General features: G+C 36.7%; 1 protein-coding gene across 2 annotated transcripts; it reads left to right on the top strand.

Moving 5' to 3' along the window:
- Positions 1-2,007: 2,007 nt before the first annotated feature.
- Positions 2,008-18,405, top strand: LOC148851230 (SH3 domain-containing protein 2-like). 2 transcript variants are annotated; one of them, XM_088944121.1, is made up of 10 exons: positions 2,008-2,464; positions 4,095-4,217; positions 4,295-4,364; positions 4,454-4,605; positions 10,661-10,762; positions 11,126-11,326; positions 11,446-11,508; positions 11,697-11,849; positions 11,966-12,040; positions 17,949-18,405. In XM_088944121.1, the coding sequence occupies exons 1-10, from the start codon at positions 2,405-2,407 to the stop codon at positions 18,063-18,065; spliced, it is 1,116 nt and encodes a 371-aa protein (XP_088800247.1). In that variant the 5' UTR covers positions 2,008-2,404; the 3' UTR covers positions 18,066-18,405. The 2 variants fall into 2 exon arrangements, with proteins under 2 accessions (XP_088800247.1, XP_088800248.1); XM_088944122.1 differs by lacking the exon at positions 17,949-18,405 and adding an exon at positions 14,267-14,620 and having other exon boundaries at positions 2,029-2,464.
- The last annotated feature ends 740 nt before the right edge of the window (positions 18,406-19,145 follow it).

Genomic DNA, 19,145 nt, shown 5'->3' on the forward strand with positions numbered 1-19,145 from the left:
CTTTCATTCCTATTGAGAAGTTGCTGATAGAGTTGCTAGTGTAGCCCATATGGGTTTGGAGCTGTCGAGGGTGGTGTTAGATGATTCTTTTCAGATTATTTGTTTAAGTAGGTATTTGGCATAAGAGCATTTTACAAGTATTCCGTTTTTGTTGATGTATCATTTATGCCACATCAGCAATTAAATGGAATTGGGGGAGAAAATCACATTTTGCAACCTATTTTTCACAAGGAAAAAAAAAGTTTTTGCAATGATTACTTATAGGATTCAAGAAATGTTAAATTGACGATCCTTGAATCACCTTGATGGTCTTGAACCACTAAGGTGATATGACACATTGAAATTTGAAAAAGTTGACTTATTTTATGAATTGTTTTTAGGGAAAATTCCCGACTAGTACCCTATACTTTGGCTCGGGTGACAATTTGGTCATTGAACTTTAAAATGCAATAATTCGGTACCTGAACTTTCGAAATGTGATAATCTAGTACCGATTGACAAATTTTTCATCCCTACGACAACACTTTTGTCTTTCTTCTCCTCTAAATATTCCATCATCTTCGGACCAGAACAAATCAATTTTTTGGAGAAAAGTATTCCTTCAACTACTGTAATTATCTTATATGAAAAAATGGAAAAAGAGAAAAGCCTTTGGCCACCATCACTTATCTCTCTCTTCCTCTCCCTCTCTCTCAAATATCAAGATAAAGCTTCCATTTCTTCTCCTCTCTTTTACTTGTAGGACTAAAATATTAATGTGTTAAGTTAAAAAAATAAAAATAAGTTGTATAAAACTTGGATTTTTTTTTAGCAAAGACTTCAAGCAACTTTGTGAGAAAGGCAAAGTCATTGCAAGTGTTTGTGACAGAGAGCTTGGGTATTGCAAGGGTTTTGGTCGTTGTGACAGAGAGCTTGGGTCTTGTTTCATCTTCTCGTGGAAGAAGATGATGAACAACGTGTTTTATTTCTAAGGGTAATTTTGACATTTTCAAAAGTCTTAAGTTGCACATGATGTCATGTGATATACATAATTGACGGTTCGTTAATGACAAGTACTAGATTGTCTCGTTTTGATAGTTTGGGTATTGAATTGTTGCATTTTAAAGTTTAGGGACCAAATTGTCACTTGAGCCAAAGTACCAGGTACTGATCAAGATTTTTCCCTTGTTATTATAAGTATATTATATGCCAAATCATTTTAAATGCTTAATCAGCCCTGCACCTCTACCAAATACGATTTTTTTTTTTTTTTTTTTTTTTATGTTAAGAAAAATAGATGAAAAAAACCACTTATAAGTAGGGAGTGCAAATGGATAAGATCATGACCCAATCCAATTCGAGATCCGAAAACCTATTTGGTTGAATTCGGATCACCCCCTCTTGGGATCGGATCGGATATTAGGATCAGATGAAAAATTGGATAAGATTAGATTAAGATCACCCCCAACCTGATCCGGTATATATTATATACTTATAAATATAAATATATATAATACATATATATGTTATTTCTTTATTTATAAATATATATTTTTTATATTATATTTTTATAAATTTGTTATATTATGTATTTATTTTTATAAAAAACATGTATATATATGATGAAAATTATTAAAAAATACTTATATTTTTTAATTTAGTATATTTTATTTTTATTTTAATAATTCAATAAATTTTAAAGAAAACAAGTCCGATCAGATCAGATCTGAAGGTCCAACTTACCAATAGGATTCAAATTCAAATCGAGTCATATCAGATCCGACATGAGCAGTGTCAAATATATTCTTATTCGAATCCGATCCAATTCGTTTGGATCCTATAAGTAAATCTGGAAAACGAAACACTATCGTGCCAAACACCTAAATGATTAACTGATTATTGGGGAAGGGCTATCCCAGGGGCCAGGGCCAGGGCCAGGCTTGTGTAGTCCGAGTCTCTCTTTTTTCACCAAAAAAAAAAAAAGAAAACATAATTATATAAAATGTTGGGTATAACCGCATAAAAGAAAAAAACAAAGGGGAGTTGGCTGGCATTAGGAGAAAGAAAAAGGGTGATAATCTGTAAAAGGACAGGGGAATGGACCCATTGCAATCACAGCCAGTGATTTTGAAAACGAGGAGAGGAACATGAAAGCAAACAAGGCAGCTCTTTTGATGTGATCGATTTCTTCTCATTTTTTGTGATTCTGTTGGCGTATGTAACGTTTAGACAACCAGAAGTGAAGCAAGCAGCTGCCTTCCTCCAACTCCCATTTCAATTTGTTTGCTCTTTAAAGGAATTTCCATTTCAATTCAAAACCCTCCCCCCCTTTTTATTTTTCACTTTATACATCCAAACACATTCCCATAGATCTCTCTCTCTCTCTCTCTGATACCGAAACTCGAGACTCTCAAGCCATTCGTGGATGGACGCAATCAGGAAACAGGCCACCAGGCTTAGGGAACAGGTCGCCAAGCAACAACAGGTGCGAAACCCTAATTTCATTCTTCGAGAAGTTTCAGTTTTTATGGCGCGTAGTTTTCATTCTTAAGGATCTAAGAGAGATTTGCATATTCCTCGAGATTTCTCTGCAGAATATTCCTAATCTGTTTTCTTTTCTGCCCTCCATGTTTCTATCTTATCGAATCGATCCCTTGTGCCTGGTTATAAGTGGGGGTTGATCAGATAAATTATGTGCCGCTTCTTTTATGTAGGGCTAGAGATTGTCTATTCAACGGTATTGATTCGATGTTTTAAAGGCTTGTGATTATTTCGTTCTTGTCATCGAGTTGTATTGACCATATAAAGCGACTTGTTCTTTTCCACTTCTTATATGTTCTGAGTTTGATTGAAGGGGATGAGGGTGGTGACTTTGCCCATTGATTTAGATAGTTTATGGTATTTATCTGTAAATATCGGAACTAGTTGATATGTTGAATCAATTGTATGCGAAGGTTGCGTTTGAAAAACTAAAGCATGTTTCTTATTTCTGGCATGTGAGCAAAAAACAGGAGAAAAAATGTGACTGCACTCGTAGGTTAGTTTAATCGCATTTTGGGTATTTAAGTTGTAATAGCTTGAAAAATGTACAAAATGGAGGCAGTGGACAAACGTGATTTGGCTCCATCCACATGATTAAAGCAACATGGTTATGTTAACTAAGAACTCATTTTGGCTCCTTGTTCTTCTGCATTTAAGGATTACACGGGTGCATTGTTAAACCAGCTTTTGTAAAATAGGAAGGTTCGGTTTTGTGCCAACATTTGCCCAAATCCTGTGTCATGCACACTGATTCAGCAACGGTTAAAGAAGAACAGTAATTTCAACTTGACAACCCTTTCCATGTATTCTACCTCATCATGAGCACACCTTAGGCCATTGTTTTGAGAAAATGAGACCAGAATGTGTGCAATGGGTTCTGAATTGAATGACTAAATGTGAGTTAATGCCTTCTATTTAAATGCAGAAACTGAGAGTTTGCACATCTTTTGTGTGCATGGGCTAAACTACATGGTGGCAAGTCAAACTACATGCTGGTTGTATATTACCTAATGAACACTCTTCATACCATAATATGTTCACTGAATCCTATATGAATTATAAACCAGCTTTGCAAATTTAATCATCTGTGTCATATTTCTTGCTTAGGACAAAAAACCATGCTTCCAGTTCCTTGCAATCGCTATAATTTTTTTGAATACTAAAAAAATGTCAATTCTGAACATTGGTCAGCATAATGTCAGACAATTTTTATTCTGTTGGCTTGGGGAGGGTTGGGTGTTAGTTATACCCCTTTCCTACTTCAATCTTAGAAGGGAAAACGGAGACTAAAAGTTGAAGTTGATTCCTTGCATTTTGCAAATGAAAAATGCTACTTATGACTTAAAGATAAAGAGTCCAGTTCAATTGGGTTGTTGGCAGTTGACAATGCAGTTTACCTATCCTTTACACTTCAATTTCTAGGAATCTGTGCTCTTCTGTCTCCACCTACTGGAGGAAAACACACACCTTTCAGATGGGTGTCCATTCTTTGGTTCTGACATTAAGTTTTAAATTCAGATTTCTTTTGGCCTTGCTGAAATTATGTATATTTCTTCTGTTGATTTCTGCTCCAGGCTGTCTTCAAGCAGTTTGGTGGTGGGGGATATGGAGGTTCAGATAGTGTAGTTACTGATGAGGCAGAACTGCAGCAGCATCAAAAGCTTGAGAAGCTTTACATATCAACTCGTGCAGGGAAGGTTGTCCACCCATACATAGCTGTATGGTTTCATCTTTTTCTTTGTCAAACTATAACTTCCTCTTTTCTTTTTATCAGCATTTCCAAAGGGATATTGTTCGTGGTGTAGAAGGTTATATTGTCACTGGATCCAAACAAGTTGAAATAGGTTAGAATGAAGTTTTGATGTCAATTTATTGTTTATCCATTTTCATTTATCAATGTTGTGTTGTACATAAACTTAAAACGTTTCAACAGGTACAAAGTTGTCAGAAGATAGCAGGAAATATGGTGTTGAAAATACTTGTACCAGTGGCAGTACATTATCAAAGGCTGCATTGGGTTGTGCACGGGCTCGTTCTCAAATGGAAAAAGAACGTGGAAATTTACTGAAATCCCTTGGCACACAGGTTAGATCAATTTTATGTTTCCATGGTTCCATCATACTAAAAATTGAAATCATGATCCTTTGATATATCAGCCTCTTTAACTTCTAAATGGAGGAAAGTTCTATTTTCAAGCTTTCATATCTCTTGCCCATTTATGGGACTAAGATTATAAATTGTCCTAGAAACTAGACTTCCAAGTGCTTGCTACATATATAAACTTGGAAAGTTGTACAAATTATTTGCTTAATGACTTATAACTCCTATAGCTCAAACTGAAAACCTTACAACATGTATAACAGAAGAAACCGAGATTATAGAGATCCTTTACCTCTATATGTTAAATGTTAAGAAGAAGAAGAAGAAGAAGAAGAAGAAGAAGAGAAGAAGATTTTAGGAAGGCGGCATAAACTCTTCAACCGGCCCTACAATCTTATATAGATGATTATAAAATAATATTACATGATTGGACTATAATGCCCCTGATTAGTGATGGGACACCTAGACAAATAAAACAAATAAAACAAATAAAACATTAAACAAGTTTAAGCCCAATAACTAAGAACTTAAGATACAAATATGACTAACATAAACACTAAAAAACAACCGAACCAACACTCTCCCTCAAGCTAAGCATGGATGTCTGTCATGTTTAGCTTGCCAAGTAAGTCTGAGAACTTCGTTGAAGCTAGTCCTTTAGTTAATACATTTGCAATCTGCATCTCGGAAGGAGTATAAGGAATGCAGAGTTCTCCTGAGACAATTCTCTCTCTAACGAAGTGTTGGTCAATCTCAATGTGCTTCGTCCTATCATGTTGCACAGGGTTATTTGCAATGTTGATGGTAGCCTTGTTGTCACAGTATAGCCTGAGAGGACACTCGACCTTTATCCCAAGCTCACCAAGAAGGGTCCTAAGCCACAACAGTTTAGCAACACCATGAGCCATAGCTCGACATTCAGCCTCTACACTTGATCTAGCAACCACATTCTACTTTTTACTTCGCTATGTAACCAGATTTCCTCTAACAAACATGCAATACCCAAAAGTAGACTTCTTGTCTCCAACAGAGCCAACCCAATCTGCATCAGTATATGCTTCAATTTCAATTTTATTGTGTTTTTTGAACATAATTCCTTTTCCTGGGCAAGTCTTCAAGTACATAAGAATTCTTTTCACTGCTCTCATATGAAGAATCTTTGGAGAGTGCATGAACTGGCTGACAACATGTACAACATAAGCAATATTTGGTCGAGTGAGAGATAGATATATCAACTTTCCTACCAGTTTTTGGTATCTTTCTCTATCAAGGTAGTCCTCTCCAACAAATTCCTGTAGACCATGATTCTGTTCTATTGGAGTATCTGCTGGTCTACACCCCATCATACTTGTCTCCCCTAGAAGGTCAAGGACGTACTTCCGCTGACATATATAGATGCCCTCTTGTGACCTAGCAACTTCAATTCCAAGGAAGTATCTCAGATGGTCCAAGTCTTTGATGTCAAACTCAGAAGCCAAGAACTCCTTTAATCTTTTTATCTCTTCCAGATCATCCCCTGTAATCACCATATCATCCACATAGACGATTAGTACCGTAAGTCGGTATTCTATTTCCTTATGAACAAAGTATGATCTGCACCACTTTGAGTGTATCCCACTCTCTTCATGGTTCCACAAAGTCTCTCAAACCAAGCCTGAGGAGACTGTTTAAGGCCATATAATGCTTTCCTCAGTTTACATACTTTCCCATTAGAGCCATAACCTGGTGGAGGATCCATGAACACCTCTTCACGTAGATCACCATTTAGAAAAGCGTTTTAGCTCCCATGATAAATTTGCAGCTAATGACAATAAGACCCGGATTGTGCTGAGCTTTGCGACTGGAGCAAAGGTCTCTTTGTAGTCAATCCCTTCCTTTTGACTTAACTCCTTTGCCACAAGTCTGGTCTTGTATCTTTCAATGGACCCGTCCTCCCCATGCTTTACAGTGAACACCCACTTGCATCCCACAGTGCTCTTCCCTTCCACTAATTCCCAAGTCCTTGCTTTCATTAAGGCTTTCATTTCTTCATTCATAGCCTCTTTCCATCTTGGATCATACATTGCCTTTGAGTACCTAGTAGGAACATGCACAGAGGAGAGAGCAGACACAAAGGAATAATAACGAGGAGATAAACGTGAATAAGAAACAAATTCAGCAATGGGGTGTCGGATAGTACAAGAACGGGTAGATTTACGAAGAGCAATGGCAAGATCCAAATCAGAAGTATGAGTGATAGGATTACCTGGAGTTGCTGAGGCAGATTGATCCGAGTCCGATTGATTGTTGCCACGAGTTAGAGGGTCTTTTTTCCTTCTGTTGTAGGTGATTCTAATATCTCTCTGTTGCTTATTGGTGTCCTCAGTAACATTTGCAGCATCAAGAGTGGTAACAGGTGCAATGGGAGCCTCACTAGGTTCACCCGGGATGCTACAACTAGGAGGATTAGGAGGAGAAGATGGAGGGCCCGAGGCAGAAAGAAGCACAAAAAAGGAGGGGGAAGAAGAATCCTCTTCCATCCCACTAGTCTCCCCCTGAAGAGGATTCTGGGAGGAATGAAAATAGGAGTGAGACTCAAAAAATACCACATCTTTGGTGACATATTTCTTCTTGGTGACAGGATCATAATAGTTGTAACCTTTCTGTGTAGGAGAGTACCTTAGAAAGATCCCTTTCGTAGCCCTAAGATCCAACTTGGTCTTCTTTGGATCCTTTACATGTACAAAACACACACAACCAAAGACTCTAGGTGGAAGAGGAAAATCTGGAAGATTAGGGCAGAGGACAGAGAAAGGAGTTTTTCTTACCCAACACCTTGGATGGCATCTGATTTATCAGATATGATGTAGTAAGGACGGCTTGAGACCAGTAGTGCTTGGGAACCTTGTGCTGAAATAATAAAGCTCGAGCGGTCTCCAATAAGTGTCTATTTTTGCGCTCAGCAACCCCATTCTATTGAGGGGTACTAGCACAAGATGACTGATGTATCATGCCAGCATCCTCCATGAACAGGTTCAAGGATCTTTCAAAATATTCTGCAGCATTGTCTGAACGGAATTGCTTAACCTTCTTGTCAAATTGAGTTTCAATCATTTTACAAAATGCCATGGTTATCCGTGGCACTTCATCACGTCCTTTTAACAAGTAGATTCATGTGCATTTTGAGTAGTGATCAATAAAACTGATAAAGTAACGAAAACCATCCACAGAAACAAGGGGAGAAGGGCCCCAAACATCAGAATGGACCAAATCAAAATGAGCTTGAATTTCATTACTAGAAATCGGATAAAGAGTTCTACATTGTTTTGACAACTGACGCACTTCACAAGCTAAACTTTGACTTGAAATACCCTTGAATAATTCAGGAAACAATCCTTGCAATGATGAAAAAGGTAAATGACCTAGTCTAGCATGCCACAAGTGTAACCTAGCTATTGACTCCTCATTATTCTGACTACTGATAGCAGATGATTGTAAGGCCGAACTTATGTCTACATCAAAATAGTAGAGGCCTCCACACTCATGACCGCTTCCAATCGTTCTCTTCGTCAACCTGTCCTGAAAGACACAATGAGTAGGAAAGAAAGTTACGCTACAGTTTAAATTCTTGGTAAGCTTCGAAACAGATAAGAGATTGGAAGTAAGATTGGGAACATGTAGAACATATTTAAGAGAAAGGTTATTGCTTAGGTCAACTCCCCCTTTCCTAGAGATGGTGGAAAGGGAACCGTCAGCAACTCTCATCTTATCTTGGCCAGACATCAATTGGTAAGAAGAAAATAAAGAGGACATGTGTGTCATGTGGTCAGTTGCCCTGGAATTAATAATCCAAGAAGTAGAGTCTATAGAACTAGTTGTACTATAAGCAGAGACAATACCTGATCTAGCAAGAGAGGTGGAAGCAAGGGAATTAGTCCTTAGACGGGTTAAGGCCTGGCTAAGGACCTCTACCTCATCAGCAGTGAATTCCAAGGATCCGGATGTGAAGGAATTAGCAGTCTGTCCCATGGGAGAAGATGCAACTGTAGATGTGTTCTTCGAGCTATCACCACTGTGACTAGTAACATGATTCCCGCTTGTTGTTTGATTCTTCTGGGGCTACTTGTCTTTCCTTAACGCAGCTGGTTTCAAATGAGGATAAAGAACCCAAAGTCTCTTTTACATGCCTTTCACCACCACAATGAGAGCATTTAAGATGTCTTTTGTCTGAATGCTTGCTCCCCTTTTGGTTTGAAGAAATCAGGGCTGAATGTTCAACAGGCTGTTCGGCTGGCTGTGTTTGAGTGTCAACTTGCATCTCTTTCCTCCTAACCTCTTTATTCCTTACTAGGTAATAGACATGATGTAAATTTGACATTTCATCCCTTCCCAAAATTTGAGACCTTATGCTCTCAAACATTGGGTCTAATCCAACCAAGAACTTAAAGGCTCTACCCTCTTCAATTTGTTTATCATGCCTCTCATTGTCTTTTGCATTCTCCCAATTAAGAATAAGATGATGATCAAGTTCTTCCCATAGTCCTTCTAGGGTTGCAAAATACGTGGCAACTGTTATATCTCCTTGTCTCGATGCAGCAATGTCTTGGTTTAGCCTATAAATTCTGGCATTGTTCTTTCTCTGTCCATAAGTTTTAGAGACTTTCTCCCAAATCTTAGCAGCAGTAGGAAAGTGTTGAACAGTCCTGGCCACTCTTGAAGTCATCGAAGCAAGCAGCCAGGACATAACAGTAGCATTTTCCTTATGCCATATTGCATATTCCGCACTACCCACTACAAGTTCCTTCTTCTGTCCATCTAGATAACTCGCAAGTTCCCGAGAAGTAATAAAGTGCATGGATGAAACAGACCATTCTCTGAAATTGTATTCATCCAACAATACACTGGTGATCTTCAAGTTGTGCAGATTTGGATTTTCCAGATTAGGAGACCTCCCACCAGTTCTATGATCCCTAGTTGACACTTCTCCCGATATTGAAGACATCTCCTTCCTCTTACAGTGATCACAATTGAAAAAACTCAGTACAAAGAACACTATTCCAGACTTACCGAAGCTGTTGCAGGTCTGAGAACCCCTTGTAACAGGTCTGAAACCAAGGACAATCCACCTCTGTACTGTGCTGAACTCTTTTGGATTAGACTGGGTTTTGACTTCTGCTGTAGTAGACTGTGATCACCCGAATGATCTGTACTAGGACTGTCGAAGTCAGTCCTTCCACTTAGATCTGTTCCACACATATCTCTCTTAGCAGCCGAATGGCTACTACCTGCTGCAAGGTGTCTTGTAGGGCATCGGTTGCTGGAACAAACTGCCCTTGGGCCCTACAACCAAGGGAAACCCTAGATACAGACCTTGTTGTGTTCTACGGTCAACCCTAGGGTTTCTTCACAGCGACCAAGATAGGAGAGAGAGAGAGGAGAAAGAAAGGAATAGGGAAGAGCAGAAAAGGGCGGCGGCTGTAATCAGACAGACGGATTAGTGCTCTGATACCATGTTTGCTGGAATACAGCAGCCGAAGAAGAAGAAGAAGAAGAGAAGAAAGATTTTAGGAAGGCGGCATAAACTCTTCAGCCGGCCCTACAATCTTATATAGATGATTATAAAATAATATTACATGACTGGACTAGAATGTCCCTGATTAGTGATGGGACACCTAGACAAATAAAACAAATAAAACATTAAACAAGCTTAGGCCCAATAACTAAGAACTTAAGACACAAATATGACTGACATAAACACTAAAAAACAGCCGAACCAACATTAAACATTAATACATGTAAAATTGTTTAGACCAGATGTTGCATCTATTCTCAGTTGACTATCCATTTTATTCCCATTTGTTGTTTCCATTCTCTGTTAAATATCACCCAAGAGGTGACAACCCTATCCAAGGAGCTTCTGTGGCTAATACAGAAGGAAGCACATAGGTACTAGCAAGTTCTTATTTGGTATTCTGATGGAGTTTCTGATCTTTGGCATAGCTATTACTATTCTTGATTCTCATAACTGATTCATGTATTTTTCAACCATTGGATTGCTCAGGTTGCAGAACCATTAAGAGCAATGGTAATGGGTGCTCCACTGGAGGATGCTCGGCATCTTGCTCAACGATATGACAGAATGCGACAGGAAGCTGAAGCTCAGGTTATATTAGATGTGTCTGTTTTCCTCTTGGTTGACAGGATCTATCTAGTCGTCTATGATATTTTGACCTATTGGATTGATAAAGCTTTCATTTTTTATGCTTTGATCTAACTTTCATAGTTTCTTTTGACTTGGTATTCTACATGTGATTCATCTTGCAATATTCTGCTGCAACTTATAATTCTTCTTTAACTCTGTCTCTCTACCTCATATTTAAAACAAAGGAATGAACAAACAAACAAAGGAAGAGAAAAGAAAGTTGGCTGCATCTTGAATTTATTTTAGTTTGAATGGCTTAACATAATTCATGGTTCATTCCCTGCTACAAGCTCCTTGTTTTCTTCTGATGTTGAACTTCTATAGGCTATTGAAGTTTCCAAACGTCAAGTGAAATTAAGAGAATCTGGAGGGAATCCTGATATTGCCTCAAAGCTGGAAGCTGCTGAAACCAAGCTGCAAGAATTGAAATCAACAATGGCAATATTGGGAAAGGAAGCTGCAGTTACAATGGCTGCAGTTGAAGCCCAACAACAAAGGTTAACGCTCCAGCGGTTAATTGCCATGGTAATGCATTTGATTTTTTTTTTCTCTATCAGTGCACTATGCACATTTTTCATTTCAAGATTTGTAGTAAATTTGGTTTATAAGTTCATTATTTTTCCTATTTTTATTCTGCACTGAAGGTGGAAGCAGAACGTACTTACCATCAGAGAGTCCTGCAGATACTTGATCAACTTGAAGGAGAGGTATGGGACCTCAGGTCCTCATTAAGAAGCCCTCCAATACATACATCTTTTCTATTGTGGCTAAATCTATACATATACATACATACGTATGTATGTGGATTTAACTTTGTGCGTTCACAACACACATTCAGAAAAAAAAAATGCTTCAATAAATGAGAAAATTTACTATGATGTGCTGCAACTGGCAGATGGTATCAGAACGCCAACGAATCGAAGCTTCTCCTAACCCAACTATGGACAATTCCATGCCACCACCTCCATCATATGAAGAAGTTAATGGTGTGTTTGCTTCTCAAACATATGATGGTTCAACAGACAGCATGGGATACTTTTTAGGAGAGGTAACTTTTCTTTATTTTGTGCATTAGTTACTGCAAAAAATTCTTTGTAGGCTTTATAATGGTTAGTTGATGTCTATTTTCTTCTAACTTCTGTTTCCTTTGTCATTTTATCCTAGGTTGTGCATTCATACCAAGCTGAATCAGATGTGGAGTTGACTTTGTCAGTTGGTGACTATGTTGTCGTCCGAAAGGTTTTTCATTCCTCCTTTTCATCATTATTCTATTTGATATATCTTCAAATGCATATGCTTTATTAACCCAGTGGTTTGAAATTCTAAACTACGAGGCAAGGTGTTTTGCTCACATGATGAATGGAATATAAACCTCACAAAAACACAAGCTGGTTGAATAAAGTGTGTATGTGCTATTGCCTTGTAACTTTAATATTGCAGGAAATTTTGGTTCAAGTTCAAAGCACCAAAAGAATGAGCAGGACAAAGGGAACTTAGGCTCCATTTGGTTTGTGGGATGGGAAGAGAGAAGAAAATGAATATTTTCGAATATTCTTCCCGGTTTTTTTTTGAAAATTGAAATAATTTTATTAATCAGCAATAGACAATATATATATTCGAATATTCTTCCCTTCCCATGTTTGGTTTGTGGCATGTCACTATTGTCATGAGATGGGATGGGAGAAAAGGTGGGATTACAATTATCAATTTTTGAGAAGTGGAGTCCCACCATTTTAGTGTGAAACAAGTGGGAAAGGAGGGGGAAACTTGTCTAACACAAAAACGCCTTTCTTTTAGTATTTTTAAGAGTTAATACTTGACCAATAACTCATTAATAAATTATTAATTATTTAGTAATATTAATAGAATAATTTATGAAATTCATGTAATAAATAAATGAAAAGAAATAATTAATAAAAATATTAATCAATTAAAACAATTTAACAATTAATAATAAAATATTAAATAATAACAAAATTATAAAGTAATTAAAAATTATTTAATTATTAATTTATTTAATAAATAAAATATAAAAATGTTAATTAATTAACAGCAATTTATAATACAAATTAAAAGTTATAAATTAATTCCTAATGATTAATGATTAATTAATAATAAAACACAAAATAATAAAAATAGTATTAATTAACTAATTAATTAATTAATTAGTTATTGTTATTGGGTTGATTTTCCCACTATTTTTCCTTTTGCATCCAAACAATGGATCATGAAAAGTTTCCATGGTTCCTTCCATTTTCCCTATCTTAGCCCATCCCACCAAAACCTTCCCTCAAACTAGGGGTGCAAATGGATCTCATCATGATCTGATCTGATTCGAAGTCAGATCCTATTTTGTCATATTCGGATATCCCCATTTTGGATCTTTGGATCGGTTAATAGGATCTGATCAGAAAATGGATTGAATTCGGATCACCCCTATCTGATCTGAGAGGATCCTATCCGATATATGTTATTTATTTATTTATATAAATACATATAACACACACACACATATATGTGTGTGTGTGTTATATGTATTTATATAAATAAATAAATAACATATATCGGATAGGATCCTCTCAGATACATATATATATATATATATATATATATATTGCATTTTTGTAAATTTGTTATATTCTTTATGTTTTTTTACAAAAAACATGTATATTCATGATGAAAATAGTTGAAAAGATACTTGTATTTTTTGTTTTTCTTTATTTAAATTGTTATATTTTATTTTTTAATAATTTATTAATTATTTAAAAAAATTAAACCGGATTGGATCAGATCCGAGTATCCGACTTACTCATCGGATTCGAATTCAAATCAATGTTTGTAAGATTTGATCAGATTGGATCCTGCTGTTCATAGTATTGGATTGGATTCGGATATACCCTGATTCGAATCCGATCTGATCCGTTTGCATCCCTACCTCAAACCAAATGTGGCCTTAGGTTTAGTTTTGAGAAATTATTTTCTTTCTCTCCAATCAAAAAATATATATTTTTTCTCATTCTTTAATAGAAGAAATGGCTTTGGCATGGGATCGCTGATAATTTAGCAAAGCAAGTGGTTTATAGGGAATTTTTGTATTGGGCTCAATTGTAATCTGTTTCGAAGTCCTTGTCAGAGGCTGCACTTCGCTCCTCTCCAAGGGTTGATTGTATTGTATTTGTTGATGTTTCATTAATATGGTAACTGTTCTTTTTGTTATGTTTTAGTTGGTATTTTTTGTTAGTTATTGAACCTACCAGGGTTTACTTACATTAGTAATCCTTATTTGACTTAACCAAAAAAAAAAAAAGAAATTTGAATATGCATATATTTTTTATTTTCATATTTTCCTTAAAGCTATATGACATTCTCATGAAATTCTGACATCTAATTTGTTTCAGTCATTTAGTGGTGTTTTCCCACTTCAGGGGTATGCTTAATTAATGCCTCACTCTTGACTCTTTTAAGCCTCATGAGCCCGCCATTCTTCATGTCTGCACGATGGCACTTTGACCGTGATGAATGTCGTGGACAGTGGACTTGTGGTAAAATTAGGGTTTTGGAGAAAAGTGATGTTAATACACTGGGGACCTTCTATGTTAACAAATATTTTAAGCATGATTGTCAATTTGTAGCATCCCGTATGGGAGAAAACTTTTTCAATGCACATCTTTAGATGCCAGTTTGTTTCTATAAATCTGGTGATATCATGGAAGACTGAACTAATGTGAGGGAACTCTTAACATCTATAGCTCTTTCATACCAGCATGATTAACTTGTCATGACATCAATGCCAATACTTGTCTTGGATCTTGTTCTCTTTCATTGGTTGTTTTCTCATTTTCCACTGCCTTCTCTATCATGACATAGCAATCCAATCTGTTCATTTTGAACATTCATGGAAGGGCAATTTAGAAGGAATGTATTATAGCATGATCATAGTAATATGATAAAAAAAATTGATCTTTATTAAAAAATAAAAACAGTTTTAGAGGAACCAAATTACAAGCATTTCATTCCATGATGATGTACTTTATCTAGCATCAAGACCTGTTGTTTTTGAACCCAAGAGGCTCCAAAAGGCTATTAGACTGGAAATCTGTGTAATAAGAAGATAAAGGGGGATCTAGGCATGGGGAGATTGAGGGATAGGAATTCAACACTTCCAAGGAAATGGTTATAGAAGTTTCAGATAGACTTGGACAAGCTTTGGCATAACATGGTGGCATGCATTCATGAGAGACATACTAACAGTTGGGATGCTGATTTAGATGCAAAGTCATCTGCTTCTCCTTGGATATTAGTGTTGATTTACTCCCTTGATTCCTAAATCATACTCAGTTTTTTACTCTGGGAATAAGGTCAAGTTTTGGGAACATACTTGGTAGGGAGATGGATCCTTAAAAGAAAGCTACCATGATCTTTATTCTATCTCCTCATTCAAAGGTAGACCCATCTCTTTTCTCGTCTCCCCTTTCCAGATGGCCTTTATTGGGATTTCGGTTTTAGGAGGGGGCTTAGACATCTTGAAGTGCCTGCTGCTATGGATTTTGTTAGCTCTAGAGACTTTTTCTCTTCCTGTGTGTTCTCTTGTGCTTCCTTCTTCCATATCCTCAACCATGTTCTCACACCTTTTCTGTAAAGGAAATTTGGGTTAAACCTATACCACCCAAAAGTAGGGCTTTTTGTTGGCAGTATCACCAAAAAATAAACACTTAATATATGTTGCAAAAAAAAAGACCTCACTGGTGCTTATCTCTTCATGTCTGCTCTTTACAGATTTATGTTATGCAAGTGGGGAATCTATACACCCTCAATTCTTCTCCTGGTAGTTTGTGGCTGGTGTTTGGGAGTGAATATTGACCTTCGGACTTGGGTGGAGAGAGCCAATAGATGTTGAGTCCCTCTTTAAGAGCTCTTTCTTCCCAATGATCGCTGGGAGAGCCAGGGTGATGTGAAGATACTTTCAGGGCAGCAATCCTGATGGTGATAGGGGAGGAAAGGAACAACAGGTTATTCAAACAAAAAAACAGAACCTTTGGAAGCGATGAAGAAAAATATACAAATCAAGGCTGTGCATTGCATAAAAACATTCAGGCTTTGGAGAATTTTCAATTTATACTTTGCTAAGTTGAGGTGTAATAGCAGTCACTCCCCTCCAAAGTGATGCAATCTCTTTGCATTGGTCCCCTCCAGCATCTGATGGAGTTAAATTATACTTTGATAGATGCAGCTCGGGTAACCCAGGAGTATCTTGAATAGGTGGTGCCATTAGAGATCACAATGGGGGCATCATGGCACCATTTTCAGGCATTGTAGGAATGGAAAATTGAATTAGGGCTGAGCTGTTGGCAGTTTTGCATGGCCTAAGAATGGGAACGACTCTAAAGTTGAGGAGTATTATAGTAGAGGGGGACTCAAAGGTGGTAGTGCAATGACTGCACAAAACAAGCAAGGCCCTCAGCAATATTGGTATCACTTGAAGGAGCTGAGAAACTAAGCAACTGAAGTAAATGCAAGCTTCACTTAGATTTATGCCTTTATGGATCAGCAAATGGGCTAGCCAATGCAGTGGCTAGATTTTCTGAGGTAATCTGTTGTAAGATTGTAAGAAACTAAATGTAAGGTGAGGGAAATTGCCTTAAAAGAGTGAATAACACTCAATCTTCAGGGATGCTTGGCATTCTGTACATATTCATTCTTCTTAATATAAATAAATGTTCACAGTTACTGATCAAAGAAAAAAATAAAAAGAGCTCTGTTATCGACAACTGATTGTGAAACAAACTGGCCATAAGTTCTCATTTGTGACTTTAGTTCCTATATTCCACATAGACCTGTTCATGGGCCTGTCTTGGGTTGAGCTTTTTTCAAAATCTGAATGGGCCCAGCCCAAAGTGTGAGCCTAAAGCAGTGTAAAATGTTCATGGGCGCCAGCTTTCAATGAACAGGTCTAATTCCAGGCTAGACTTGAATTGTCTCACCATCCTGCTCATGTCATAAACATCATAAATGAATTAATAAAATAATCAGAAATGAATAATTTTTCTTTAGTTCTTTCATTTCTTAAGTTACGTCCTCTAAAACAGTGCAAAAAGTTATCCTTGAAGCATTAAAAACAACCTAGAATTCATTCTTCAATGCCTAGAAGTATTTCTTTCTTCTACTACAATTCTTTTCTGTGTAATAAGCAAATTGTTTGATGGACCAGAATTAGCTTGAGGGATGGGTGGTGGGTTTATATAATTTTCTCATGTTTCATGAACTCTTCTAAATCAATTACTCCTGAGTCGCCAACTATTCCCAAAATTTGTAGTTGGTGTCATGCTTGTAGTGAAGCATGATCTCTACAAGCACCCCACACCCATTACTTGCATGAGATGAATTTATGTCTATAATGCAGTAGAATTTTTAGGTGCCAAATATAAGAACATTTTTTACATTTATTTATATTAATCTATAGGTATTTGACAAAAATAATGACATCCAACTCTGCAAGCCAATATAGTCCTTACTGATATGCTGAAACGAATTGTTTTTTAACAGTACTCAATTACTGCCAAGTATATAAACTTTGTTATGGGACTTGGTTGTTTTATTACCACCATGGCCTTGCCAAGAGTGCTAGAGAGGTTATGTTGACCCAACTGATGAAAAGTTCAAGTGGACTGATCAAGAGAGAGAGAGAGAGAGAGAGAGAAGAAGAAGAAGATGAGTTCAAGTAGTGGTGGTATCTTAAAATCTGAATATACTCTTGATTTGCTTGCAAAAATTGTTTAAGAAACATGTTTATTAACAGCCATCTATGTTAGCCGGTTAGTGCATGCACGTGTTCATTAACGTCCCATGTTTATTACTTCAACGCTCCATGTCCATGTTTCTAGACTTCTGGCATTTGCTAGAACCCAACTTTGTATCTATGTTGAAATGCCATGTTCAGATAATTGCAATTTGCAAATCTGACAAGCTGTGCCTTTGTCAAATTCTAGTTTTACACTACTCATGAATCATGATAAACCTAAAGCCAATTACTTCAATTTCGTACTCACCTAGATTGGAGGCTACTATCTTTGGATTTGTTTTGGTCAATTGTAGCACATGTCATGAATGTGTATAACTGGTTATGGATCTCACCCTGTTATTTTGACAGGTGTCAAACAATGGTTGGGCTGAAGGTGAATGCAAGGGTAAAGCTGGTTGGTTCCCATTTGGATACATTGAAAGACGGGAACGTGTTCTTGCAAGCAAGGTTGCTGAAGTGTTTTAGAAATATTGCCAACTTGGGTTTTGAACGCAGGTGAAGCATTTTAGGAGTGTATTTGTTGCATTTGGCATACTCAAGAGTAGAGCTTCTTTCACTCTTGCAGAGAGAATGGGAAACCTACTTTTGGCATGTGGTATGGGAGTGTATAATATTCGGTTTACACTTATGAATTTTTTTCATATGCTCACCCTTTGTTAACGAGAGAACTCCACTCTTACCTCCTTATACAAATGATGGATCAATGAGTGAAGGAACATATATTTGGTTGTTTTCTTCCCTCTCGTTGCATCATTTCCGGTGCTTTGTGTATCACTTTAATTATAAGAAATTTGATATTCTGGAACTGCGGTCTGCACTTATTACTATATATTTTCATCTGTCACAAACAAGGAAAAGCAGAAACGGTTTTAAAATTTTAAAAGGGAAGTAACAGTCAATTGCTTGCTTAGAGAATGGTCATTTTGTTTGTGGGTATGGTTTGGATCGACTAATTTATGCATGCAAAATTCATTTTAATCTCAGGAAGGTTCTCTTGAATTTGATTCTCCACGGTGCGTTGACAGTTGACACTGCTACCAAGTACGGAGATGGTCTATAGTGTACTAGGTCACGTTTCACTATTTTCCACTGTTCACTTTCCTTATCTCTCTTATGAATCACTTTGCTTTAAAATTTCTCTTCCTTTTATTTTCATAACTAACAAGAATAAATTAGACTTGTGTTGTCTACATGTCAAGTTGATGTAAGTAGCAGATTAGCCTAGTAAAAGATTGATAACTTACACCAACTAAATCAATGCCATTCAAATTGAACAATTTAATATAGAAACAAGTCTTGGTGATTTGATTGACAAGTCATTATACAAATCATATTGCAAATCTAGCAGAAATGAAATTATAATTAGGGTTGTTCACAAATAAATCCAAACTGACCAATCAGGCCTGACCCAACTCGAGTTGGCTGGTTTTTCTCTACTACTGGTCGGTTTTGGGTTGCAAAAATGAAATATTCTGAAAAAATATCTGTTAAATATAGATATTTTAGTTTTAACTTTTAAATAATAAATATATATATGAAAAAATA

This window comes from Nelumbo lutea, chromosome 5 (genome assembly GCF_056320005.1).
Source record: "Nelumbo lutea isolate HS-2025 chromosome 5, American lotus-T2T, whole genome shotgun sequence".
Lineage (NCBI taxonomy): Eukaryota > Viridiplantae > Streptophyta > Magnoliopsida > Proteales > Nelumbonaceae > Nelumbo > Nelumbo lutea.

Excerpts from the sequence above, each read along its gene's own strand:
- LOC148851230 (XM_088944121.1), top strand. The coding sequence starts at position 2,405 with ATGGACGCAATCAGGAAACAGGCCACCAGGCTTAGGGAACAGGTCGCC. Across the intron at positions 4,218-4,294 it reads TATCAACTCGTGCAGGGAAG|CATTTCCAAAGGGATATTGT; the intron begins GTTGTCCACCCA and ends TCTTTTTATCAG. Across the intron at positions 12,041-17,948 it reads ACTATGTTGTCGTCCGAAAG|GTGTCAAACAATGGTTGGGC; the intron begins GTTTTTCATTCC and ends TTATTTTGACAG.